The sequence below is a fragment of the Felis catus genome, chromosome C2 (genome assembly GCF_018350175.1).
Source record: "Felis catus isolate Fca126 chromosome C2, F.catus_Fca126_mat1.0, whole genome shotgun sequence".
Classification (NCBI taxonomy): Eukaryota; Metazoa; Chordata; class Mammalia; order Carnivora; family Felidae; genus Felis; species Felis catus.
The window spans coordinates 25,632,902-25,660,163 of record NC_058376.1 but is presented as its reverse complement, the minus strand read 5'-3'; the positions used below and the strand labels follow the sequence as shown (position 1 = coordinate 25,660,163).

Genomic DNA, 27,262 nt, shown 5'->3' with positions numbered 1-27,262 from the left:
TGACTTTTTTGGCATCTGAGCCATTTTGGACATTGGGGTGTATGGATATGTAGGAAATCCACTGGTATTCCTTCCCAAATAGAGAACTTTCCACGACAGCCCTGGGCCACGTGAATATCTGGGAATAGGATGGCACAGAAGGAGAAACGAGCCCCTGTTAAGAATCCTAATTCCGTAGGCATGTGGGGCACTCAGGTAATCAATCAGCCATTGAGGGTTATCATGCTCAACCTGGACAAATGCTAGAGAACACCTACAAAAATACCTAATTCCTCATTCCTCTATGCTAACCATGACACTGCATTCAGACTTCCACTCCAGTCATTATTACATTTCTTTCTCCACACTGGACTCTGAGTCCCTGGAGCAGATTTCTGACCACAGCCACACCCAGTGACACTATGACAGGATTTACAGGGCTGAGCTATATACATCTCCATGCCTTTGAGGATTTATATTTTCCATTTCCATTCAAAATCCCAGCGGTTCCTGCTTCTTTTGGACATCCAGCTAGTAGTGAAACAAGATCCATACTCTCTGTAAGATTTATTAATTGCCCATGGCCCTGCGACAAATTAGTAATTTAATGGTAATACAAGGAAAAATAAAGTGATAGACATTATTATGATTATCGTGAAATTACACTTTCTTGAGTACGGTGGATTTAATAATCCTTAAGGTCTTTATAAGTGCTGAAATTTTTATTCTGCAAGACTTGTTCTTACTGTAGCAAGATTTACCTTCTTTTTCCCAAGAAAGCCGTTCAATAAATGTTCAGAGTGTACTTGTGGCTTATGAAAACCAAAGACAGGGAGGTGTTACCGGAAAATGCACCACCCATTAAAACCAAAGGATTTTATTTCACAAATCTTGGTGCATTAATTTTTTTTAATGTTTATTTATTTTTGAGACAGAGACAGAGCATCAACAGGGGAGGGGCAGAGAGAGAGAGGGAGACACAGAATCTGAAACAGGCTCCAGGCTCTGAGCTGTCAGCACAGAACCCGACGCGGGGCTTGAACTCAGGGACCATGAGATCATGACCTGAGCCGAATCCGACGCTTAACCGATCAAGCCATCCAGGCTTGATCCAGGCGCCCCAAATCCTGGTGCATTTAAAGCATCCTAATGAGAAAATACCAATTCTACCGGACCTCATTATAAGAGTATCCTCAGGGTTCCTATCAGGGACTAGATATAGATGAAACACCTTTTTTAAAAAAAAGTTTGTTATTATTGAGAAAGAGAGAGAGAGACAGAGAGAGACTGCAAGTGGGGGAGGGGCAGAGAGAGAGGGAGACAGAATCCCAAGCAAGCTCCACACTGTCAGCGCCAGCCCCAATGGTGGGCATGAACTCACAAACTGCCCAGATCATGACCCGAGCAGAAATCAAGAGTCCAGTGCTTAACCAACTGAGTCACCCAGGTGCCCCTCGATATAGATGAAACTCTTGGGAACTTCTTTCCAATACTGCAGGTTACAATCTAGCATCCTTGGCGGGACTGAAACAATGAAGACCAAGTCAGGTAAGGGAAAACAATGTCTTTGTGGGTTTTAGAATGCTTTACTTTTAATAGAAACCACAGGTCAGGGAGAGATGAGTGCAAAGAAATACATACATTTACATCCAAGAAATTCCCAAGTATTCAGAATATTTGCGTTAATGGTTTTCTCTGGAGCTGCAAATACTGAGATGGAAATCAGTTGGGAAAACCGTGCTTTAAATATTCTTCTCTTCAATTTGCTCCTGTGGCAATTTAGTTAAACAACCTGCTTGGAAGTAATCTATTTGCAGAACCTAGGTGGGGAAAAACCTGCCACGTTATATAATTCACCGAGCAGGTTTTGGCTCCCGCTTCGCCAATCCATCTTGAATAGTGGCTAGTGCCCTGAATCTAGCAATACATATGATCAAGCAATTTAGCACAAAAAGAGAAAGGCCCCACAACTTGGCATCCCCGTGGACATTAATCTTTGAGAAAACCAAATGGATCCAACTTTTGCCAGAGTTTAATAGCAAAGCTGTCACATTTCACACAAACGAGTATCGGGTCTGTTAGCGAATGGGAAGAAGGCACCCGGGGAAGCGGAGGGGAGGAGGTGGGGCTGCTGACTGCACTCTTTTTCAAAGTGGCTCTAGTTTTTAGGGGAGGGGCTGGGATGCTCCGCATAGCGGGAGAGACGAAGTAGTTAAAAATCATTGCTAGCGAGAGGGGCTGGAACCCTGGGATGTGGGTATATAAGACCGCGCCTCCAGCACAGCGCCGCCGCCGCTGCTGCTGCCGCCGCCGCCTTGAGAGCCGGGACTAGGCACACGGGCTCCTTCCTACGCTAGCCAGAGGCCGGGGACAGGAGCACAGAGCGCGAGTGGGGTCCAGCCCGGGGGTCCAGCCCGGGGGTCCAGCCCGGGGCTTCCGCTTCACCTCTGGGACAGACGCGGGACCCTCTAACTTCTACTTCCTCTCCTTCAACGCGCACCCGCCGTGTGGTGCGCTCTAGCCCATCACACCCGCGCGCGGCACGAGCGCGCCTGGCTGCAGGCCCCGCCGAAGGCAATGAGTGCAGGCGGCCGGCCAGCTGGGCTCCGGCGGTGGGAGTAGGGCCCGGCGGGGAGGCAGGGAGGCTCAGAGGTTAGAGCTACCGCTGCGCGGCGGGCAGAGGCCGTCTTCGCTTCGCGCAACACCTGCTGCTGTCGCCGCGCCGCGATGAGCCGCGTGGTCTGGCTGCTGCTGGGCGCCGCGCTGCTCTGCGGCCACGGAGTTTTCTGCCGCCGGGTGGTCAGCGGTGAGTCAGGGGGCCGCCCGTCGGGCGGATGAGCCGGGAGAGGGGACCGCGGGGCGCCCGGACGAGGGTGGTGCGGCACCGACCGTCCTGGGATGAAGGCTCTCCTGGAGGTTGGAAACCTGTGCAGGGTACGGGGCCGAGATGAGCAGGGGGCGTGGGGGTGGGGGGAAAAGATTGTATTCCGCTTTCTTCCCCTCCCCCACAAAACAAGCACAGAGAAAAGTTTCAATTTTTTGGAAGTGCCTGGTTCCGTAGCTGCGAAGCGAGCTCTGCTTCATCATGAGCACTACAGCGTTTTCCAGGAGTAATTTCCACCTTCTTTGTAAGGGAGTTGGCCACCGGGCAGGGCTTGGCACCTGCAAAAAGGGGTGGGGTACCATGGAGCAGGCAGAGGAAACCCAAAGCCATAAGAACCACTGCAGAAATGTCACCCCCTGTTGGTCTGGCTCGACTTCAGTCCCCGCACGGTATTCACTCGGATGATTTCCCAGCCCAGACCTGCTAGCTGTGGGGCGCTCACAGACTCCCGGGCGCACAGCCTTTGTTCTCAGGGAGCGCTGACGAAGAACGGGGGACTGACCGATCCTTGTAGACTCCTTTCCTTTGCACGCCTTATTCCAACTTAGGGACTTCTCAGAAAATGAAGTCAGCTCGAGTTGGCAGAGGTGTACATGGTAATGACCGCAGTTCCATGCACACAGTAGGTGCCCATTTAGGTGGATTGAGTCAGTGTCAGAGAAGTGGGTCAGAATTGGCAAGCTTCCCAGCATTCGCTCTGATTTTAATTTTTCTTCGACTTCTGTTCTGTTGTTGAGTAATTTATATCGTATTCACCCTTCCTTACTTTTGGGCAAGGACTCTTAAAGAAAACACGAAGAGTCTCAAAAGCTTAGGATGAATGAGTCGGGCCTTACAGGAAACTTGAGCATAACCATCCTTATTGAAATTTCTTGAGATGCTGATTAAAGTGTTTCTGTAAAAACGGGAACCCTCTTGCACTGTTGGTGGGAATGCAAATTGGTGCAGCCACTCTGGAAAACAGTGTGGAGGTTCCTCAGAAAATTAAAAATAGACCTACCCTGTGACCCAGCAATAGCACTGCTAGGAATTTACCCAAGGGATACAGGAGTACTGATGCATAGGGGCACTTGTACCCCAATGTTTATAGCAGCACTCTCAACAATAGCCAAATTATGGAAAGAGCCTAAATGTCCATTAACTGATGAATGGATAAAGAAATTGTGGTTTATATACACAATGGAGTACTACGTGGCAATGAGAAAGAATGAAATATGGCCCTTTGTAGCAACATGGATGGAACTGGAGAGTGTGATGCTAAGTGAAATAAGCCATACAGAGAAAGACAGATACCATATGGTTTCACTCTTATGTGGATCCAGAGAAACTTAACAGAAACCCATGGGAGAGGGGAAGGAAAAAAAAAAAAAGGTTAGAGTGGGAGAGAGCCAAAGCATAAGAGACTCTTACAAACTGAGAACAAACTGAGGGCTGATGGGGGGTGGGGGAAGGGGAAAGTGGGTGATGGGCATTGAAGAGGGCACCTTTTGGGATGAGCACTGGGTGTTGTATGGAAACCAATTTGACCATAAATTTCATATATTGAAAAAAAAGAGAGAAAGAGAAACCAGAAAAAAAAAGTGTTTCTGTAAATATTTGTTGAATGTAGGTGAGCATGTGTTTTAAGTGTGGAAGTTTTTTTTTTTTTTTAATGTAAAAAGCACAAATTCCCTTTCACATTCTGTGCATCTGTATAACAGGTGTCACTAGAGGTAGAGATAGATGACAAATGACATGTACTTAATCAGTAGTGAAGCCAGACCTTTAGAAACTGACATATTAAGCTTAATTGTTGCTGATCTTCCCCTCAGCAATATGTGATGTTCTGCATCTTAAGAATATAATTCTTAAATGTCTAGTTATCAGTCATTCTCCACTAACTTTTGGCCCTCTGGAGACACTGGAATTAAATACACTGTGAACTATCATTTGGACATACATGCTGCTTATAGGGGGGGTGGGGGAGGGGAAAATCAGAGTCTTTATAAAATGAAAACTTTACAGTATCAAGTAAGGATGTTACAGGAGCCATAATATTAGATCCTTTCCCCCTTAATTTGGCTTTGAAGAAAAAGTGTATTATATAGACCTGAGTGTGTCAATTACATATTTGGCTGGCTTTGTGTTTATGAGAATTACTCTTACAAATAAATGAACAGCACAGACCAAGGTTTTAGCATATGGTGTTTTTTAAACACATAGAAACACTCCATTGACTTAAATAGTATCCATTTGGCATATTCTTGTTTACATGCCATAAACTTTGCGGAAAAGAAATATATAAAGTAAAAACAGAACTTAAAAGATTATTGATGAGAAGTTTATTTTGTGTTGTATTATCGCATAAATTGTTGCAAACCTTTTGCTGTGTTTTCCTATTAAATGTTTATAAGCATATTGTAGGTGACATCTGGAAAATTTCTAATTAACTGAACATGATTTATTTGATTTAACATAAATGATGATGTTTACTTGATATCAAAACAATTATTTAGTTATGTTTTTCTTATGACTATTTTAATTGCCTTTGGCCCTAAAAATCACATTAAAATTCGATCATTATAAACTTGTGACTTTATCCTTTGAAGACAAATTTTTAAAAATATATTTTCGCCATAATAGCATGAGTGCAGACAGTCTAAAACATGACATGTTGAAAGTTGTAGGTCTACTGTCTGCTGATCAGTGTTAAGTTTTGAGGTATGCATCAACTTTTTCCTGCCACTGGGGGCTATTTACCAAAATTCTAATCGAGTGTCTGCCCAATCAAGAAGCTTTCAGGGGCCATTATTAGGAAAATACTTATATTCTATTTGCTAAATGTCAGTACAGCTATTAGTAATTAAATACTACTAATTAAACACCAGAAAAAAGACAGGAACTTGCAAAATAATCCTCTATAAAAATTTTCTTCTTTTTAGCACTTTAAAATATTCAATAAGATACTCTCCAATACTTTTAAATACATCACTGTTTTAAAAATAGAAAGCATTATTTATAAATGAAGTTAAGATATTTTAATAAGAAATTACATTTCAAACTTCATCATCATAATCTGTCCCATAAGGGTTAATAGCATCAAGCAGTAATAGTTAAGTGTTTTTATAGGTTAGTGATCATGCTTATTCTGATGCACAAATATGTAATAAAAATAGATAACCACGAGAGTAATTTCATGAATTAAAAAGTATTTAATGCAAGACTTAATGAATTTATGAGTCAAAGTTGTGAACTACTTTTAGGATCTTAGATTTGTACTGATTTGTTGCTGAACACAGATGTGTAGAGAATATTTGCAGGAAGTACAATCATTTAATTCTGTGACTTTACTGGTAGATAATGATATCTTCTTTAGGGCAAAGATAAGAGGATTTTACTTATGGGGACATGGATACATATGAAAAAGAAGTGTTCAAAACTCAGGTTTCTAAGATGGGAAGATATGTCTAAAGAGCATGTGGATACTTTTAAACATTTTAAGTGTTTTAAAGTAATGAATTTTTTTTTAATTCTTGCCTTTTCTTTTTAGTACACATAGCGGTGATCCCCAATTTGTTGATGCAGCAAAATGGCACTAAGTGTATTTCATGGTACCTCCAAATTTCTGCAGAAAAATGTATTATGTATTAATGTGAACTCATTAAAATTGGCATGCATTTTACATTGGAGACTGGGTGATTTAGACATATTTCTTTTATTGTGCAGATGCCACAGAATTATGCAAGTGCTTGGGTGGTGACCAGTAGTCCATAGATTATTATGCTAGCAAAGGAGATACAAAAAAATCTGCTGAGCATATCTCAGGCTGTGGTACTATTGCATGACATCATCAAAAGCATAAAGTGATGACAGAGCAGTTTTCAAAGATGCAATTACTTTAAGTATCTCTTGGGCAAGAAAGGAACACATTAATCTTATTACTAGTCATCTAATAAATTACACATCTATCGTAGCCATTACTCCTTAACTGCTATTTTTCATTATTTTATAGTTTTGTTTTTATAACTCTTCTTCCTGAGGAAGGTAATATCTATTACATTAATGTTAAAAAAGAGGTAGTATTATATAAAGGGGTCCAAGGTGGAAACCCAGCTGATGTTCTCACTAGATTTTATAACAGCTTTCTGTGCTAGGCACTTGGCATACAGGTGGATGGCTGCACACAACTTTCACGCGGGATTGTTTCTTTCACTGTGGTAACATATTACTGGTAATATAACATGCCTGACAACTTGACTGAAGTTACACTTTTTGTAATTGGGAAAAATTCATTTGGGCTTTGCTTTATTTGGGAAAATGAAAGAACTAGATAAAATAATTAAGGCTGCATCTGGTTTGAAAATATGAGATAGATGTCCCAATATTAATCCCATGTCTAATTGTAGAGTAATAGAAAATTCACAAGCTGCTCAGAAAAACAAACTCTCAAGGCACAAACCCTTGCATATAGTAGCAGTGCTAATCAATAACAGATCAACGCTAATAATTATAACAAGGAAAACCCGAATAATGTGTATATTCATCAGTCCCTTTATTCATTAAATATTTCACTTTAGAAAAAATACTACATTTGAGACATATATGGAGGCAGCATAGACATCTGGGTGAAGGCATGGACTGTGGGGCTAGACTGCCTGATTCACAACCCCGATTTATGAGCTGTGTGAATCCGGCAAATTATCTAACTTTTCTATGCCCCCTTGCCTCATTTTTAAAATAGGATGAGATCTACGTGATGAGACCAACAGCACAGGATTGTTGGAGGGTCAAGGGGTTTGAAAAGATTTGTGCAGATTGTGTCATGCACAGAGGTGTGTCCCAAGAAGCTGAGAGGGAGCTCAGTATGCAAGTTCTGCGCCTGGAGCTGAGGCCACCTAGAGGAAAACACTACTTTTTCTAGCTCAACAGCCTGTATCACCAGGAAAGAACATCTTTTCCTAATTTACCCAAAGGTGTGGATTGCACTAGCAGTGAGAACATCCATGCTAAACTACTGATAAATGTCTGGCTATTATTTTTTATCTGTATTTCTTTAGAACTCCTAACCACGCTCCCTTTAGGTAAGAAAACTGAGGCCAGGAACATTTAAGTAATGTTCCCAGCGTACCTACAATTCAAGTATAGCTCTGGGATTCAAAACCAGTTCTTTCTGATTGAATGCTTGAACTTTTAAGTCACAAAGTTACTTGGTTTACCATTTGCTATTTAGACCTCAATTTTAAATATGCATAGGAGGGGTGCCTGGGTGGCCCAGTTGGATAAGTGTGAGTTTGAGCAAGGAGTCCCGTTACCTTCTCAAAGCTTGTGGTATTTCCCAGTGGGAGAGGTAGGACCTTGCAAAGCTGGCACCACCATTCACGAAATGACCCAGGGTTCCAGTTTTGAGTTTGTTTATTAATGTAAGAAAATAGATTCCAGCACACTCATAATAGCACATTATGTATTTAATTGCACTATAAAATCTGTTACAAAAATGAGAGTTTATTATAACAAAACTTTTTTTTAAAATAAAGAATAGCTCTTAAGAAGTAGGTGTAATATTGAACACGGAATGCTTCAAAGAATTTCTTTTTAGTTTAGAAATCAGATAACCTTGTTATCAGAGGTCATGTCACTCTGTATAATGTGGGATCTACCCATTTACCAGTTTGATTTTGAGGAGGGGTAAGAAAGAATTAGGAAAAACAAATTATTTTGTGGGATTCTGGTGACATGTCCAAAGTTCAGTCAGTCTGCTTTGGGAAAGATTTATCATGTAGATTCTCTTCTGTACAATTTTTTTTCTTTTTGTAACAAAAAGTAGATCATGATTGAGCCATAGGAATTCATATAATATCTTCTATATTTTTATTAAAAATTATGATATAAACTCAATACTCAATATTGATATATATGATGCTAGTGTGAGGTATAAGAAAAATGTTATTACTTTACTAACAGAGGACTCAACTGTCAGAAAGTTAATAAACATAAGCAAAATAAAACTAAATCATAGATCCTTTCTATTCAGAAAGAAAAAAGTAAACTGCCATAACTTTATGAGTTTGGCTCCACTTTTACATCAAGGTCAAAAGCATTTACTGCCAATATTTAGCTCTAAAGGAATTTCATGACTGTGACAGAAGACAAAACTATCTATTCATGGGAATAATAGAATAGCCGAATCTTAGCTGTGACCGTGATAGGAATGTTTACTCTAGTAGGCAGTCCTGAGAATTATCTCTAAACAAAAGTGCATGTGGATATATGTAGTTCTGTATGCATGTATGTATAAAATTAACAGGTGCAGAATCCTAGGTAGAAAGTCTTTTGTCATGCTTGTATATAAAACAACAATCAAAGGATGTTTGTCCTTGGAGATGCTAGGTGACATTTAATAAATTATTGTTAGTATCAGTGTTGCCTTGTGTAATAACACTGTGATATGGTTATTTGAATATTCATCTAAATATTTTATGGGTAGTAGAAAAGTAGATGGAAGTCGATGTTGTGGGTGGAAGCTTGTAGAATTCTTATTGTTCAAAACAGTCAATGACAGATTTTATTTGAATGTAACATTTAAAGATCAGAGAAAAGGATTCTCCATGTGATCTCACAGAATGAGAAGAGAGGTCATCTCAATGGTTCTCTAGGAAGATGAGCCTTTACAGAAGTGGGAAAAGTTGCTTCCAGAAGATCTGTATTAATGGAACTTTTCTGGGAATTAGGGCAACATTTGTTTCCCAGCTGTTGGAGTTCCACTGCCATGACAGCCAAATGTGACCATCTGAAATGGTGGTGAGCATTCAATAGCTGCTTTCGCTGGTTTTGCTACAGCTTGGACCAAATCTGCACACAGAAGCCATAGTCAGTAGTGAAATAGAATTGGATGTAAAGAAATTCACACTGTCAGCTTTACTGATGATATATAAACGGTAGTAAAAGTGGACAATGTATGTGTATCCTTTTGTGAAAACAGACTTGGTAGATCTGAACTGCTAGTGACTTTTCCGTTCAATGTCTGAGGACACAGCTGATATTCAGTGGATACTTTGGAGTGAATAGCTGCCTGTTCCAGTACCTGGCCCCTGTTCTGATCCCCTGAGGGTCTCTGTTGTGCAGCCACCACAGTCTCTACCCCCTCACCTACGACCCTGGACCACTCCATCCTCCACAACTAAAGAGAGAATACCTGTCATAAACAATGCCATGCCAGCTACCACCTAGGGCCTGTGCAGTATTAGTAATTACTTTAAATATAATCCCTACCTTAGGTTTTTCTTATATCAGCATTATTTCTCTGTGGACTCACATAGTGGTGTTAGAAATTTCCACATTGCACTAAAGTTCTCTTAAGCATTTTATTAAAATTACTACCTTTTTAAATTAATTAATTAATTTTTAGAGAGAGAGTGTGTGCACATGAGCAGAGGAGGGGCAGAAAGAGAGAGGGAGAGAGAGAATCCCAAGCAGGCTCCATGCTGACAGCATAGAACCCGATGTGGGGCTTGACCCCACGAACCATGAGATCACTACCTGGAGCTGAAATCAAGAGTTGGATGCTTAACGGAGTGAGGCACCCACATGCCCCTCAAAGTGCTATCATATTTTATAAATGAGTTGATTCTTACCATCATTTCTGTCCCCTCACCATAAATAAATCTGTGTTGCACTTATATTTTAATACATTAAAGATCATGAACAGAGACTTTTAGCATATCAATCCCACGTAGGCACCCTCTGAATTTGTGCTAACCTTGTTACATGAATAATGTTTACTCTTTCAAATTTCTGGTGATTTTTTTTTAAGTCGGCTTCTTTTTGACATCTTGCAAAACAATCTTGTTGGACAAGCTTAATATTTCAGAAATGCTGGAGTCAAATCCAAGTCTGAGAGTTCTTGGAGTGAAAAATTGAGCAAGTTGAAAACTCAAGGGAATGCAGTTATGATATATTTTGAGACTTAGAAATATGTAAAGGATGTAGGAGATGAAAATGGAAATAGCTTGCATTAAAAATGCAGGCACAACACTCACTGGGCTTAATGACATTTTTAGAATATCATCAGGAACAACCATTTTAAACAATGAAGTCATCACAAAATCTAATAATAAATTAGGAGAAATTAAAATAAATAATTGTATTAGAATCAGCCACTGGGACTTCCATGATCATCTCTCAAGGATTATTTATCTGAGACTGATTTGTCCTCTTGAAGTCTCTTTAATTCCATTTTCCTATGGTCAATCATACTAGCATTTTCATTTTCATTAACAATCAGTTGGGGAAGTCTGTTAATTTGTTCATATTATTCAGTGTGTTGCTTCTGGGTCCAGATCACAGTTAATGAGACAGAGAGGACTACTGGGTGTTGTGCTTGCGTTGTTCCAACTGCTATTTTATTAGATGGCTGTTCTCAGCTTGTGTCATGATACTGAATGCCTATCACTCAAACACCGTTGTGAGGTTAATGGCCTCTGGATTCCTGCTCCCTCCTGACTTGAGTGTCATCATAGGTCATTAATTGCTGATTCTGGGGGAGAATGGATGTGGTACCAATGTTGACTCAGTGTGGTGTACTATAATTAAGAATCCAATGTTTGAATGCTGTAGTTTTTAGCCAGTGTTTAAGTACAATAACTCTCCCTCCCTCCACTACTGACAAATTTTTTTCATCAGCCACAAAATTAAATATCAAGTGAAAAAAAACCTTCAATCCCAACAAGAATAATGTTCATGAAGATGAATCTTAAGAAAGCAGTAAAGCTATGCCTTAATTTCTTAGCATTTGACTTTATTTTACATTTATAATTTGACTTTATTTTACATTAAATGCTTCATAGTCTGTTTTCTGAGGCCAAATCTAAACTGAACGCAGAAAAAGACTAAGAAAGGAGTGGAGGCTATGGACAGTGGGTTGGGATAAAGAAAGAACAGACAGAGAGGGATTCGTGGCGGTTTTTAAAGTTGATAGCAGAGATCAGAAGTGACCCAAAGAAGCTGATGAAAAACAAAATGAAACAGGTTGGTCATTCTGGAGATTGTCTATCATTTGGCATACATGTCTGGTGATAATAAGGGGGCAAATCTAAACAACAAGGCGATAGGACTTCCCTTGCTGGTAGTTAGCTGAATCCTGTACACTCTAATATCCCTGATATGTATGTGGATTTATTGTGGCCTGATGTTATTATCATCCATAGTGTAGTTAGGAGAAAGTCATTCTGCTTCATATGTAGACAAATGTGAAATTCACATGTAGAGGTGTATTAAATTTGATTCTGAGAGATTTTTTTAAATCAAACTTTTGCCTGTGTCTTTAAGTCTTCACAGATGTTGTTAGAGCAGAAGTAAACTAGTGATGTCACACAATGAAGTTTTATAAAAGATGATATTCCATTAAGAAGTCTCAAAAATTATTCTAAGCTTCATTTGTTGTCACAAACACATATATGACTTAAAATATATGTATATATGTGTATATATGTACACACACATATTTATGTATATACTGACTTTGAAAATCTTTAGAGATATCAGAATAGGTGGCTTAATCAAGTGCTGTAATTCATAAAAACCTTTAAAATACAAGTATAAATATAAATTACATTTTAAACTTCCTTTCCAAATTCTGATTATTCTATTTATTTATTCATGGATTTTGGACATTTTGTGGTCCCCAATCTTTATTCCTAAATAAATATGCAATAAAACTAGCAATAGTTAAGATTAACTGTAGGGAAAGGTAAATTTAAGTGAATTTGGATTTGATTTTAATGAAATTCTAATTTAGGGAAAATTTAAAAGAAATGCACTGTTACCCCTTTCACGCTCATAAAGGAATTAATCTCAACCAGTCTAATAGGGCATTTTTTATAATAAATTTGAAGAAGTCATTTTTATTTGGTGTGTGTTTAATACATAAATGGAGACTCTAAAGCTGAAAAATAATTTGTTCTCAAGTCTGCTAAATATTTATCACCTAATTTGTTTTTAGCTCATTGTTTAACCATCTTTGAAAGATGAGTTTCAACAAATTTCAGCCTACCCTGCTCTCTATCCAAGTTATAGAAATTGACAATAATTAGCAATTGATGAGATTTTTATTTTTTATCTTTTTAAACTTTTTAAACATTTATTCATTTTTGAGAGACAGAAACTGAGTGTGAGTGGGGGAGGAAGAGAGAGATGGGGAGGCACAGAATCCCAAGCAGGTTCCAGGTTCCGAGCTGTCAGCACAGAGCCCGACGTGGGGCTTGAACCAATGAGTTGTGAGATCATGACCTGAGCCAAAGTCAGATGCTTAACCAACTGAGCCACCCAGGAGCCCCATCTGATGAGATTTTTAATAGCTCCTTTATTTCCTGATGTGTTTATTCCAACCCTAAGCCATTTGGCTTTTTCATATTTAAAATGCACTTCTTTTCTGTTTGTTTGTTTTAAGTACTTGATTCTCTAAGTTCAAATTTGGGAAATTTTATTTGGAGTTTGTGACTCATTTGAGCTGCCTGTGTAAAAAGAGAGGTCATTGGCTGAGCAATTGACACTCACACATAGCATGTCCTATAAAACCAGAAAATATTCAGAGAATTGATAATGAGAATTTTTTCAAAGAGTACTCTAGAAATCTCTCCTGTCACTTCTAATGCTGTATATTAATAAGTTAATTATTACTAGAGTTACCTTCATTCTGGCCTCTATTAACTTTCAATTTCAGTGTATTTGCTTTCAGATATATACAATAAAAGCAAATGTTTACACCTTAAATTTTGCTACCTTGTATCTTTTTTTATGATACCTTCTATACATTGGTTTTTACTTGTTTTAAAAATTAAGTTCTTTTGTGAATTATTTTTCTTTCATAACTTTGACCTTTTAGCTCTCTTTGCTCTAAAAGAAAAAGCAATTTCTTTTGCTAGTTTCGTTTGCTATGTAATTGGTTTGTATCTAAGCCAGAAGAATCATGAGTTCTCTTAACAAACGTTTTTTTGGAGTCCTGTGTTTAAAAGTTCATATTACAAGTTTACCAGGGAATCATTTTGCTTTTATAAATTGATAATAATAATTAAAAAATAAACTCTATAAAATGATTCCATGGAGGAATCATTCTTGGGAGAGTGTATCCTGTTTTGATTGGTTCTTTTTTTTAATATTTATTTACTTTTGAGAGAGAGACAGAGAGTGACCAGGGGTGGGGCAGAGAGAGAGGGAGACACAGAATCTGGAGCAGGCTCCAGTCTTTGAGCTGTCAGCACAGAGCCTGATGTGGGGCTCGAACTCATGAACTGTGAGATCATGACCTGAGCCGAAGTTGGAAGCTCAACCGACTGAGCCACCCAGGCGCCCCTTGATTGGTTCTTTAATCCTAATTCATAGTAGCATTATGAATATAGTTCAAAGAATCAATGCATGCTATCTTTTTTTCAGGCCAAAAGGTGTGCTTTGCTGACCTCAAGCATCCCTGCTACAAAATGGCCTACTTCCACGAACTGTCCAGCCGCGTGAGCTTTCAGGAGGCACGCCTGGCTTGTGAGAGCGAGGGGGGGGCCCTCCTCAGCCTGGAGAATGAAGCAGAACAGAAGTTAATAGAAAGTATGTTGCAAAACCTGACAAAACCAGGAACAGGGATTTCTGATGGTGATTTCTGGATAGGGCTTTGGCGAAACGGAGAGGGGCAAACATCTGGTGCCTGCCCAGATCTCTACCAGTGGTCTGATGGAAGCAGTTCCCAGTACCGGTAAGTAGGGATCTTGAGGAGTTAAATGTGCTGTGGGGGACTCGAAAGGGAGGAGGGAGATTTCTGGGTTTTTTGTTTTGTTTTGTTTTTTTCTTTTTTTTTAATTCAAATAATTTCTATAAATTGAAAAAAATTAAAATTGTATTTAGAGTCAAAACCCTTTAGTGATGAAAATCACAAGTATTTCTAGGTGAAAGCAGAAATATTTCTAGCTTAACAAGACCAGATTTGACTTTGGACTTTAAACAAATTGTAAATAATGGAGGAAGAAATAAGTTATTTACAGAAAATATCTACATATGTACTGAGAGGTACAAATTTGGTGACAGAAGAGACTTATATACATGCTGGCATCTCGGAAACAGTTCTCGAAGAGCTTGATTTTATTTTGTTGGATTTTAAGAATGCCTAAGGTTCTCCTTCCTCCTCAATCTTGGGAGCCAAATAGAGCCTTACATGTACCATAGCAGCAATTTTATACTCTACAACAAGGGGTCCATCTGCAGACGTACTGAGTGTTACTGTAGGAGACAGTGCTGGGCTTTTGTAAAGAGGTTCGGGTATCTCAGTGCAAAAGTCAGCTGAACTGGCTCATTCATCTCTATGGTAACAGCTTCTTCCTCTTTATGGACATTACTTGGTTGAGGATGTCAGAACAGAATGGGCTAAATGGGTGATGGATATTCAGAAGGGCACTTGTGATGAGCACTGGGTGTTACATGTAAGTGATGAATCACTAAATTCTACTCCTGAAGCTAGTATGATACTATATGTTAACTAACTGGAATTTAAATACAAAAAAAACTTGAAACAAAACCAAACCAAAAGAATAGGGTGGTTGAAATCACTTAGAGGTGTTCCTGCTGCTCTGTTTGCAGAAACTGGTATACTGATGAACCTTCCTGTGGAAGTGAAAAGTGTGTTGTGATGTATCATCAACCAACAGCCAATCCAGGCCTGGGGGGGCCCTACCTTTACCAGTGGAATGATGACAGGTGCAACATGAAGCACAATTACATCTGCAAGTATGAACCAGGTAGGAAGTCCTGTAAGCAGGTACAGCAGATGTTGGGCGTATTTGCTTCTATTTTTATCTTCACTATTTGTATTTAGGCTTCACTTCCTTTGGATCCTTTTGTTTCTCTGCTGTGAAACGTGGAATTACTTTGTACCTTGTCATATCACTCAGTGTACTGAATTATACTTCATGCTCTAGAGCAAACTGTCCAATCAGTCAAATAGAAGGGAGTAACTAGACACATCTGGAGACATGCCTTTAAGAGAAAATAACATTTTTCTGTGAACGTCAGAGTGTTTTGGAAATAGGTTTTACAAAGAACGTGTATCTATTTTTAAATATTTTAAATAGTTAGTGTAATGTGTGTGAAGTAGGTATAAGTCACCAGAGCACCTATAGATTTACACACGTGGACAGCAGATCTTTGGGTGATTATCTGGTGAGTTTAAGGGAACAAAGCAACTTTCTCCTGGAACATTAGCTTATCATTTGTTGGCATGTGCTCCTCAGTGAAAGTCAGACTGATATGGCTCATTGAACCGCAGTGGAAACAAAAGTGGGGACCTGTGCCATGTTCCTCCCATGATTGTCATGCTTTGGAACATACCTCCTTAGATAGCTTTTGTTTGAAGTCTCCACCTTCTTGCCCGTGAAGCACGTGGGAAGATTGCATTGACCTGAGCTGCACTGGTGTGTTTTCCTGTTGAAATAGTAAATTTGAATTAGTGTGAAGAGGACAGATCGACTAAATTAAAATTTGACCAAAAGTAGACACTCAGCAAAAACTATGTAAAGTAATTCTTTTTAATGACCTAATAAAGTCAAACTAGATACTTAGGCTTTAAGATTTTTTTTTTGATGTTTTTCTCCTCCTCAGTGTTGGGAAGTATCATTTTAAATCTTTTGAGGGGCTGTCTACTTGACCTCATAATGTGTTCATGGAAGGCAATTACCATCAAGTGCTGCTATTTCCATTATTCTCTTGAAATTACATGATTCCTTTTCTCATAAGACCTTAAAGCCCAAGGGATTATTTGGATTAGATTTACCCTTCTCTTATATTTATCCTGCTCTTGAGTATATTAGCCAGCTTTCTATATCCCTGGTGAGTTTATTCTTTAAAGCCCTAAATCCAACATTACCATCCTAGAAGCCTTTGCAAAGCCAAATCTGTTATGCACTTATGTTCTTTGTCTTTATTTTTTTTATTGGAAAAATATAAAGTTGAAATTCTCTGATGTTTTAAATTTGTGACACTATGTACTTGAATGCAACAAAGTATGTCACAGAGCATTCTTTAATACAACATCTTTTTCTCCTTTCTTTGAGCTTTTAGGTAAACTATTTGACCCTTTGTACATGTGTCTATTTTCTTTTATTTTGCATTCATACTTGCCAAATTATTCAGGACACTGTCAACCTCAGAATCTTCTTTACTTGTTTTCCATTAGGTAATTTAGGTTCATATTACTCAGGAAAGAGCATTTAAGATAAAAAATATTTTCTTCTTTATCTTCTATATTCCACTTAAATCTTCAAATAACCTGTGCTTTGTGAATAAGATTCCTTTATGTATTTTTTGTTTTTGATGCACGTGTACAGTTTTATAGTTACAAATATATAACTATGTGTATAGCATTTTTATTCTTTATTTTAACTGGAATATTTTCATCTTTGTTTATTTTCTATTTGTTAACCTTCTTTGAGCTTAGTGTTTTGTTTTTAGGGGATGCTGGTTTGATGAAATTTCTTGCTTATATGGTCAGTGCTTTTTTAGTGGAGAATGATTAATTTCTGGTGGCGAGGGGTTAAAGGAGTAAGCAGTGGGATTTATTAAAATTTGTGAATTAGACCACTTATTTTGAACTTTTTTCTCCAGTTACACCTGAAGTACTGTGTGATTTGAACTTCATCTCCTCTTTCTGCCCCTGCATGCCATCTAATAATATGAGCAATGATATCTGAAATAATAAACAATTAACCTAGTAATTAATGAAGAAACTGAATAACTCACTACTTGATTTTTTCACTCTTCTCTGTTTTTTGTTATTGTTCTGTGAGTTACATATCTACTCTTTGTGACTGTCAGTGTTTTCCTAAGACATTTTTAAGGGGATACTGCTGAATCTAATTTTTGTATTCATTAAAATTGCATTATGCACTCTTGTTCTTAGACATTAAATATAGTATACATGGGATTAAGTTTTTAAACTTTTGTTAATCAGAAATTACATCAGTTAAAGACTTTTAAGAGTATTTTCAAAAATAACCAGTTCTGGGTTGCCTGGGTGGCTCAGTTGGTTAGGCATCCGAATTCAGCTCAGGTCATGATCTCATGGTTCACAAGTTCAAGCCCTGCGTTACGCTCTGTGCTGACAGCTCAGAGCTTGGAGCCTGCTTCAGATTCTGTGTCTCCCTCTCTCTCTCTGCCCCTCCCATGCTCATGCTCTCTCTCTATTTCTCAAAAATAAATAAAAATATTAAAAAATTTTTAAAATAACCAGTTCTGTGTTAATAAATAGAATAATATCTGTATTATTTATTCAGCAAATACCAGTTGAGCACCGACTGGCATAAGGTGCCTCAGTTCTATAGAAAAATGAGTGTAGGAAAGGGCCATATCTAAAACCTCCAGGAGGCTATTAAAGTGTTAGGGTGAGATTGTACACAAGGGTAATAAATATTCTTACAGGATGGTGTATGGTAAACTTCCAATAAAGAGAGACTACGTGGCCAAATAAAGAGTAGCAAATATGGTATTAAAAATAACTTAACATTATAAACTAATTTAAAATGTTGCATGTGTTTTTTCTTTTCCATCATTTGACAAACATAAACAAAGAATTATATTTTGAAGCAAAAGACAAGTTTACAGGTTTTTTTCTTACTAATTCAGTTTACTTTCACTGAACTGTTAATTTAACAAACAGCGCCCTAGGGGGAAAAATAGGTGGCACAGCAGTATCAGATCACAGCAAGAAATTTTGACACTTTTTAATTGCATGGCCACTGAGGAGGTCTTGTCTCATAAAACCAGGAAAGAAATAACCCGCAAGCCTTAATTTATTATTGTTTTTTTAAAAAGAAATAGACACTACTCGAAAGCAAATCTAAGTATGGCACTGTTTTTCTGGGACAGAAATGTGCTTTAGAATGTTGTTCCTTGAATCATCAATTCCCAGTGCAATCCGTGTAGTCATCTGCTGATTATTACTGCAAGGAGAAATCTAAATATTATACTGATATGCTTGTCTTTTGAATTGCAGTTAGCGTCTCACATTCTTTTATTATTTTTTTTAATGTTTATTTATTTTTGAGAGAGAGAGATAGAGCATGAGCGGGGAAGGGGCAGAGAGAGAGGGAGACTCAGAACCCAATGCAGGCTCCAGGCTCTGAGCTGTCAGCGTGGAGCCCTACACGTGTCTCGAACCCATGAACCATGAGATCATGACCTGAGCTGAAATCAGACGCTTAACAGACTGAGCCACCCAGGAACCCCAGTGTCTCACATTCTTATGCTCCCAATTCCTGCTTCTCTTTGCCTTTCTTTGTACCTGCTTGGTTTCATTATTGCCAAAGCGGGCTGTCATCAGTATAGATGCGCTGTTGATTCGTAAATGCAGATTTGGGTTGCAAGGATTCACCAAGTAGATCCAGTTGCAAAGATTCACCAAGTGGATACTTTTTCAAAGATAATTAAATGATGACTTTACAGTTGAATAATTTCATGTACCTTTATTACTCTGAAATAAAAGCTATGATGTTTACATTGTTTTATAATAAACTTTTATTTTCATCTACATTTGTATTTCTTTTTTTAATCATTGTATATGTTGTGTGTACTTATTATTTACAGAGATCATTCCAACTTCTCCTGTAGAAAAGACGTATTTTACAAATCAGCCAGGAGATACCCATCAAAATGTGGTTGTTACTGAAGCAGGTAATGAATTCATGTGTTTTTAACTCCTCTATCAAGAGCAGAAACTGTAGTTTTAAACTCTGCTTCATGTTAGCCCTAACTTTTCTTATTGCTTATTGATGGGGGCAGTAAATTTGGCCTCTGGAATTTACTTTTGAACTAGGTTAAAACAGATAATGCTAAGCTAGTTTTTTGAATAGAAGAATCTATTTTGTTTCCTTTTGATTTTTCACCTCAGGTAGATGTATCTAGTAATAAACCAAGTAATCCACATGGAAACCTGGATTAACAGGGAACTTCCCCAACAACATGTAAGCGTTATGATGTACATCAGCACATTCAGCGGCCGGCAGACAGTGGTGTGCTGGTAAATGTTTAGGGAGAGACCAGTGTGGGAGTGGATATAAAAGAAAAAGCCTGATTTGTAGCCTTTGTAGATTCCTGTGGTATATTATACTCCCACCATGGCTGATTTCAAGCTATCAAGGTGACATCACTGGTGAACAGGGTGGACAGAGTACGTATAGTTAGCTCTCAACCCAGCTGCCCTGAGCACATCAGTCTGCAAAAGAAATCATGAAATCCCAGTGCAGATTGCACATTCCCTGGTTAGGATTTGAATCCCAGTCAGAAACTGCTCTAAGAATTAGTTTGGTGGTCCTGTGATTTTTGGACAGAAATCTTGATGTTTCCTAGTTGCTTTGTGAAGATTGAGCCAAAGAGCCAAAGTCTCAGAATCTTTCCACCGGTGATCTAAAATGTGAGGAAGAGTAGGACATACTTTCTCTTTTTCTTTACTGTTGTATATAAAGGATCATGATGGGATTTTGAAAAGGAACGAAAATATTTCCTGAATCCTTAAAATGCTTGAAGTTTCATGTCAGGGGCTCAAAGTAGGTAAAAGCATAGCAAATTACTCTCAAAATACCCCATCACTGGACCTCAGATAATAATATATCTTTAGTTAATAAAGGACGTGCTGTACAGTAAAATGGATAGTTTGATCTAAGTCTGGTCCATTTTGAACAGAATTATTCAGATTGGTATTGATGACAACTTTTGATTTGCTAGCTAAATGCACAGTTTTTCAATTTGCTTTTCTTGTATGAACATGACATTAAACCTTAGTGCTTTTTACTTTTCAGGTGCCTGATTTTAAAATCATTCAGAACATCTAAACCTAACTAAAAATATTAGTAAATAATTATATTAGGAATATTTTCCCTTTTATGACATTGAAAAAATGTTCAATAAAGTCATTTTAGTCTGTATGGGACTGAAGTGTGGCAGTTTTTACTTTTCCAAGAATACTTAATATTGTGTAATGGAACAGGACTAAAAAATGATTCATTTTAGAATTTAATTAAGATCAAGTCTTTATGCTTCTGGGGTCTTGTGTCTCTGGCTTATGACTGTATCATCAGTTAATTTTTTTGTATTTTGATTTAATCCCAAAGTCTTAAGTATCATCATGGCACTGACCTTATTGGTTAGGATGATTATATGACCAATACATCAACAATTATTTTAATAATCAGTGCTTGTTTTTCTAAGTAATAGCTGAGAATTAATGAAGTGAGATAGATAAGATTATTAATATGTTATGAAAACTAGCCTCTATCTGAACTGTAGATTTAATTGTAGTTTTAGAAATATAGACACTGAATTGAAGCATGGCAACCAGTGAAATATGATTTTGTTTTTAATTTTTATTAAACCTGAATATATTATTTTATTAGGTTATTTAATATTTTGGGAAGAAATTTATTTGGAATTTAATATAATAATTTTATTTTACCTTGAATTTTTGGGCAATTTTATATAATGTTAGTGTGAGAATTCTGCCTCTGCCATCTTTTTTACTGACTGTTTTATTTCTGTAGGCATAATTCCCAATCTAATCTATGTTGTTATACCAACGATCCCACTGCTTTTATTGATACTGGTCGCTTTTGGAACCTGCTGTTTCCAGATGCTGCATAAAAGGTAAATAATTCATGTATGCAGAGACAACTTAAAAAGTTTTATGTAGGTTTTTATAACTCTTTAAAAATATTAGTGTAAATTATAGTTTTACTTTGTCTCAAGAAAGTTCTGAATTTTGGAGCACCTGGGTGGTTCAGTCAGTTAAGTGTTTGACTCTTGATCTCAGCTCGGGTCTTGATCTCATGGTTATGAGTTCAAACCCCAGGTTGGGGCTCCACTCCCACTTAAAAAATAAAGAGAGAAAGTTCTGATTTTCCTATCTGTCAGTACACACCCCGTGTATCCAGTCTAATAAGATAGGCCTTGAATACAGGATTCATGCATTACCTCACTTAATATTCACGAGTCATATGAGGTAGGTGCCCTTTTGTTTCTGTTTTTCGGTTGAGAAGATGGTGGCTTAGATGGGTTACGCAATTTTGCTTTGGTTCTCACAGCTTGTGTGGGCGGTGGATCTGAAATTTGAATCTTTGTAAGCTTACAACATATGCAACTGCTCTATACTGACTCTAGTTTCTTACATATAAGCATTAATGCTAAGCCTTTCAGTCTTGACCCCAAGTTGTATGCAAGACTTGATTTTTGTAAGTGCACTCTATAATACTTTTTCAAAAATTTAAGTCATAGGCTTTTGTTTATTTCCAAAGGGTCTTCTGAGTAGAGGAAATCAAGTACAATGGTAAAAGTATGTCACTTTTAGTATGCATCTTCAGCCAAAATGATATATCTTAACAGCAAGATTCTTTGGAGTATTCTTTTATATCTATTTAGCCATATACCCTTGAGTTAGAGGTGAAATTTTTTTCATTTTAATATATGAAATATAAATATATATTAAAAGAAAAAGGAAAAGATGTTGGATTTAAATAAGAACATATTTGCTAGAATAAACTAGCCATCTTTGTCAGTATTTTAAACAAGAACTGATCGAGACAGTGCCGCCATCAGGGAAGGACTGCAAATGAAGTCATTTTTCTCTTTGGATTTTAGTTTATCTTCATCTGTTCTGAAATAGACCATAAAGAATCCACTAAGTAAAAAAAGCCCCAGAAAAAAATAATTAAATAGATATAAACTGTAAATGGTTCACATAAATTGTTTAAAGGATCCAAAGTGTGATGTACAGGCTGTTTAAATAAGACATTTTGAGTCATGATAAATAAAGCCTGGCAAATTAATACTACACTTTGTATCCTCTGGGTTTTCCAATATATATGTGAAGCACAGTTAGAAATTTTGTAATATTTTGTACAGAAAAAAGATGATAGTAAATATCTCATTTCTTTCTTCATGTCCTAAGACTAGAGATGAAAAGATGATTAGTCATTGTGAAAAGCAGAGAAGTAGAGGAAGGATGTGATATAAATCCCACCTTAACCCAGAAAACTGTTAAGGAAGAGCTGTAAATAACAAATCAGCTTGAAAAACCGATTTTAGGGTGGCTCAGTTGGTTGATCATCCTACTTTTGGTGTCAGGTCAAATCATGATCCCAGGGTGATGGGATCAAGTCCAGAGTTGGGCTCTGCACTGTGTGTGAAGCCTGCTTAAGATTCTCTCTCTCTCTCTCTCTCTCTCTCTCTCCCTCTGCCCCTCTCCCCTGCTCATGCTCTCTCTCTAAAAAAATGTTTATGAGAATGTTATGCTAAGTGAAATAAGCCATACAGAGAAAGACAGATACCATATGGTTTCACTCTTCTGTGGATCCTGAGAAACTTAACAGAAACCCATGGGGGAGGGGAAGGAAAAAAAAAGAGGTTAGAGTGGAAGAGAGTCAAAGCATAAGAGACTCTTAAAAACTGAGAACAAACTGAAGGTTGATGGGGGGTGGGAGGGAGGGGAGGGTGGGTGATGGGTATTGAGGAGGACACCTTATGGGATGAGCACTGGGTGTTGTATGGAAACCAATTTGACAATAAACTTCATATATTGAAAATAAAATAAAATAAAATAAATGTTTATATACACACACACACACACACACACATACATATAGATAATAGATCTATAGATAGATCTATAGATAATATAGACCTATAGATAGATCTATAATATCTATGGATAGATCTATTATCTATGGAAAAACATTTATAAAAAAAGAAAAATTGATTTAAAAATATTATGCAGGCATTTTCATCTCTAAAATAAAAATTACTATAGTGCCAATAACTGAGTTTTCTTTAAAGTTTGTTTTCCTTCTTCCAAATAGTGTATTATTGTGGAGATTCTATTCATGCAAAAGTCTTCCAGGTTTTTGAAGATCTATGGAGTTTTCACTTGTTTGAAATTCCCAGAGTGAGAAAATAAACCAGAGTTGGGTACCTCCAGATGCCCGACTTAGATGTAGTGCTTAATTCATTCGTTCTTAGATCCTCCCCTTTTCCTTTCTTCCAGGAAAGCAAGGAGAACCTTCATCAAAGACTCAACTCCATTATCATCTGAGTGCCTTGCAGAAAGTTTAAATTCCAATCTGGTACACATGATGGTTTATATCATTCCATGTCATGTTCAAAATAGTAACTCTTGTTTCCTTAACTGGTAGTAACTCTTAAATGAAATACTAATGCTACACAAAAAAGTTACCTTCATAACCTAACTGCCTTTATTTACCATTTAAAAAATGTCATGTTATTTATAAACTTTGCTTGATTTGTTTTTTTCCTTGATGTTAGATGACTTCATAGATAAAGATGTGTTGATCTTACTTATTTGGAAGAAAATCTCCAAAACCTATAATTTGGACATATTTTATTAGTAGTAAAATCACAGTTAAACTGAAGTCAATTAATATTATAGAATTGTATTGTTCAGGCTTGTTAGGAAGAGTTCTTTTCTTTCTTTGAAGGAGTTCTGCCCTCCCCACCTACACTGAGAGTAACTGGAATGCAGTACCTGTGGGGAGTGGGGCAGATGCGGGGGAAGGGAGGTCTGTGTGGGGCAGGAAGTGCACAACACAAGGGACCAGAAGTGGTTACTTGATCCAGGTGAGGGTTCATTCTCTGGAAACTAGACGCAAAGGAATCTAGATCTTGATAAGTAGCCTAGAGGAGGATGACTTACATAAACTCAGGAGTGGGCACTTCTGCAGGAGCCTGAGCAGTGGCCATTTTATGGAAAGAGTGAGGAGACAGCCAACTCTGATACAGGGGCTGGAAATGTGGGCTCAGATTCCACGTCCAAGGAGAGTGAAGTTCAGTCTCAGGTCTAGAGGAACAAAGTTATCAAGGCCTGCATCTACTTTGAACTACATAGGTTGCAGAGACTGAAGTCAAACCAAACTTTCAGGGATTAAGTGACTTAACTATAAAAAAGGAAAACTGAGGGATGGAGATTAGGAAGGTCTTTATACTTAGGACAAAAACACTGTTTCAATCCTTTAGCATTAAATGCAGCCTATGTGAATGGAAGAATATCAACAAAGCAAAATTTCAAAATCACTTATTAAATAAAATGAAGATTTATTGGTGATTATAATGAAAATTGTTGGTATTGTTTCAGACATATTTGTGGTGTGTGTGTGTGTGTGTGTGTGCGTGCGTGCGTGTGCGTGTGAATGTGTCTGAATTCTGTACTACAAAGGCTCAAACAGAGATCATTCTATTTTTTTCATTATTTTACATGGCCTATTTACCATCTTCACATTCTGGAATAATCTGGAATTTTTTGTAGATGTGCTGGTGAGAGAAGAAAGACCCTTTCATAAGAAGGGTTTGCAATATCTCCCCTGGGACCAAAACATGCCTATTTCAGTTAGAAGTCTCAGGCATTGAACTTACTTCTTCTTATGTTTTTCAGTAAAGGAAGAACAAAAACTAGCCCAAACCAGTCCACCCTGTGGATTTCAAAAAGCACCAGAAAAGAAAGTGGCATGGAAGTATAAGAATCCATCGACTTGGCTCCAGCACAGAAAATAGAATTTTAGAATTCTGGATCTGCATAAGGAATGGCATCTAGAACATTCGCTTGGAATGGCTTGAAATCTCAAAGGATCTGCAAGATGAACTGTAAGCTCCCCCTTGAGGCAAATATTAAAATAATTTTTATATGTTGGTTATTTCATTTACAAAATACGCTGTGCTAACAATGGAGTGAGACATGCTTATCGCTAAAGGATGCACCCAAACTTCAAGTAAATGGAATGGACCATGCAGATAAAATTGCTGTCAACACATTAGAGAAGTGTATGTGTTGGAGGCAGTTATTTTTGTTTCTTTCACCTTTCATAAGTTGTAATCTAGTTCACGTAATGTAAATTGTATTAAAGTTTACAGTGTGCAAAAATATTTTACCTTTACATAAGTGTTTGATAAAAATGGACTGTTCTAATATTTATTTTTATGGTGTTTCATTTTTCAGTACATGCTGTTTTGATTAAAGAAATTTATCACTATTTTCAGCTGAATCCACACACACATAGATAAATTACCACAGAAAATGTTTCTTTTCTAGAAATGGTTCATCTTCTTTCAGTTTCTCTGCTCTGGGGTCAGACAGTGTTTAGGAAATCTCTTCAGAAATAAGAAGCTATTTCATTAACTGTGGTGTAAATTTACTCAAATATTTTACTTAGAGGCAAGAACTGTCTAATTTCAATTGTGCAAGACATGTGCCTTACAATTATTTTTAGTTTAAAATTCAACAGATTTTGTAATAACTTTGTTAATAGCTGTATAAACAATATTATACTCCGTCTAGAACAAAAAAATGGCATACACAATATAAATCATATGTCTTCACATGTTGCCTATATAACCACAAGTAGCTCTCTAAGGGGTTCTGGAATCGAGTTGGTCCTTCCCTTGCCCACAAAACAAAGACAGTTGTTTGGGGGTGGGGATTAGCAGTGAAAGCAGCTGCAGAGTGTGCCTAAGGTTTTCCATAGCTCTGTTCAGCCTCCATTAGCATGTAAGGTGGTCTTATGGTTGGGACCAGGTGCGTCGTCACCACCGTCCATGTGGAGGTAAGCACAGCACACCGACATTTCATGAAGGAGAGAAACTATGATTTAGTGTGAAAATGGGTTGGAGGGCATCAGTGATCAATCATGTGTTCGTGTTGAGGATTCGTCTGAGAGAGTGAACTGCGGCTCCTCTTGTCTTCTGCTAGTTTCTTCAATGCTTGTGTCTCCTTCTCAAGAGACTTGTAACTATCTGGTCTTCAAATGTCCCTGTGTTCCTTTTAACTAAATAAAAAGTTCTTGTTTCTGACGAATGGCCGTGGGTGTTGTCTAAATCTTTTAAGTGAACAAAATATAGATCTGTTTGCATCAGCACGTGAAGATGAAAACAAATTACTGTTAAAGTATGGTATGAATGGAAGTTGGAGTTATAGAGCATTTTAAACCTCATCTTTGCCCTGTTAAACCTTTGATGTTAGAAAATAAAGAGCTTTCATTAAGGCAGTCATGACTAGTGTTGGTTGGTGAAACTTAAAGACAAATAGAAATGAGTGGGAATTGGCCCCCTTTCTGCTGCTTGGAGACTGAGGGCATGGACAGCTGTATTGTAAACTTCCATCTGCCCACACTTAGCACCCCCTTTCTCTTCTTGGCTACCCACATTGACTGGGATCTACCTCTTTCCTCCAAGCTCCCGCTGTGCATTTCTTCCTTCAGTCAGGACTTGATGGGAAGGAGACAGCGCTTTCCCCCACTTCTGTGCCACCCATGACTACAACAGCTGCAGGTCAGGAGAGGAAAGGCAATGGGCAAGGGCTGTGGTTTTGCCTTTTGTCTTGATCCAGATCCGCGTAACTGTTCC

At 37.8% G+C, this 27,262-nt stretch overlaps 1 protein-coding gene across 2 annotated transcripts; it reads left to right on the top strand.

Annotated features, from left to right (window-relative positions):
* The first annotated feature begins 2,161 nt into the window (after window positions 1-2,161).
* Window positions 2,162-26,714, top strand: CHODL (chondrolectin). 2 transcript variants are annotated; one of them, XM_023238849.2, is made up of 7 exons: window positions 2,162-2,785; window positions 14,270-14,579; window positions 15,458-15,615; window positions 19,454-19,540; window positions 21,403-21,505; window positions 23,898-23,976; window positions 25,299-26,714. In XM_023238849.2, exons 1-7 carry the CDS (start codon window positions 2,707-2,709, stop codon window positions 25,299-25,301), a joined length of 819 nt encoding a protein of 272 aa, XP_023094617.1. In that variant the 5' UTR covers window positions 2,162-2,706; the 3' UTR covers window positions 25,302-26,714. The 2 variants fall into 2 exon arrangements, with proteins under 2 accessions (XP_023094617.1, XP_011284164.2); XM_011285862.4 differs by lacking the exon at window positions 23,898-23,976 and having other exon boundaries at window positions 2,196-2,785.
* The last annotated feature ends 548 nt before the right edge of the window (window positions 26,715-27,262 follow it).

Bases quoted from the DNA above. Each gene is read 5' to 3' on its own strand.
- CHODL (XM_011285862.4), top strand. From the start codon at position 2,707: ATGAGCCGCGTGGTCTGGCTGCTGCTGGGCGCCGCGCTGCTCTGCGGC. The intron at 15,616-19,453 runs GTAGGAAGTCCT...TATTATTTACAG, and splicing joins CATCTGCAAGTATGAACCAG to AGATCATTCCAACTTCTCCT. The intron at 21,506-25,298 runs GTAAATAATTCA...TATGTTTTTCAG, and splicing joins TTCCAGATGCTGCATAAAAG to TAAAGGAAGAACAAAAACTA.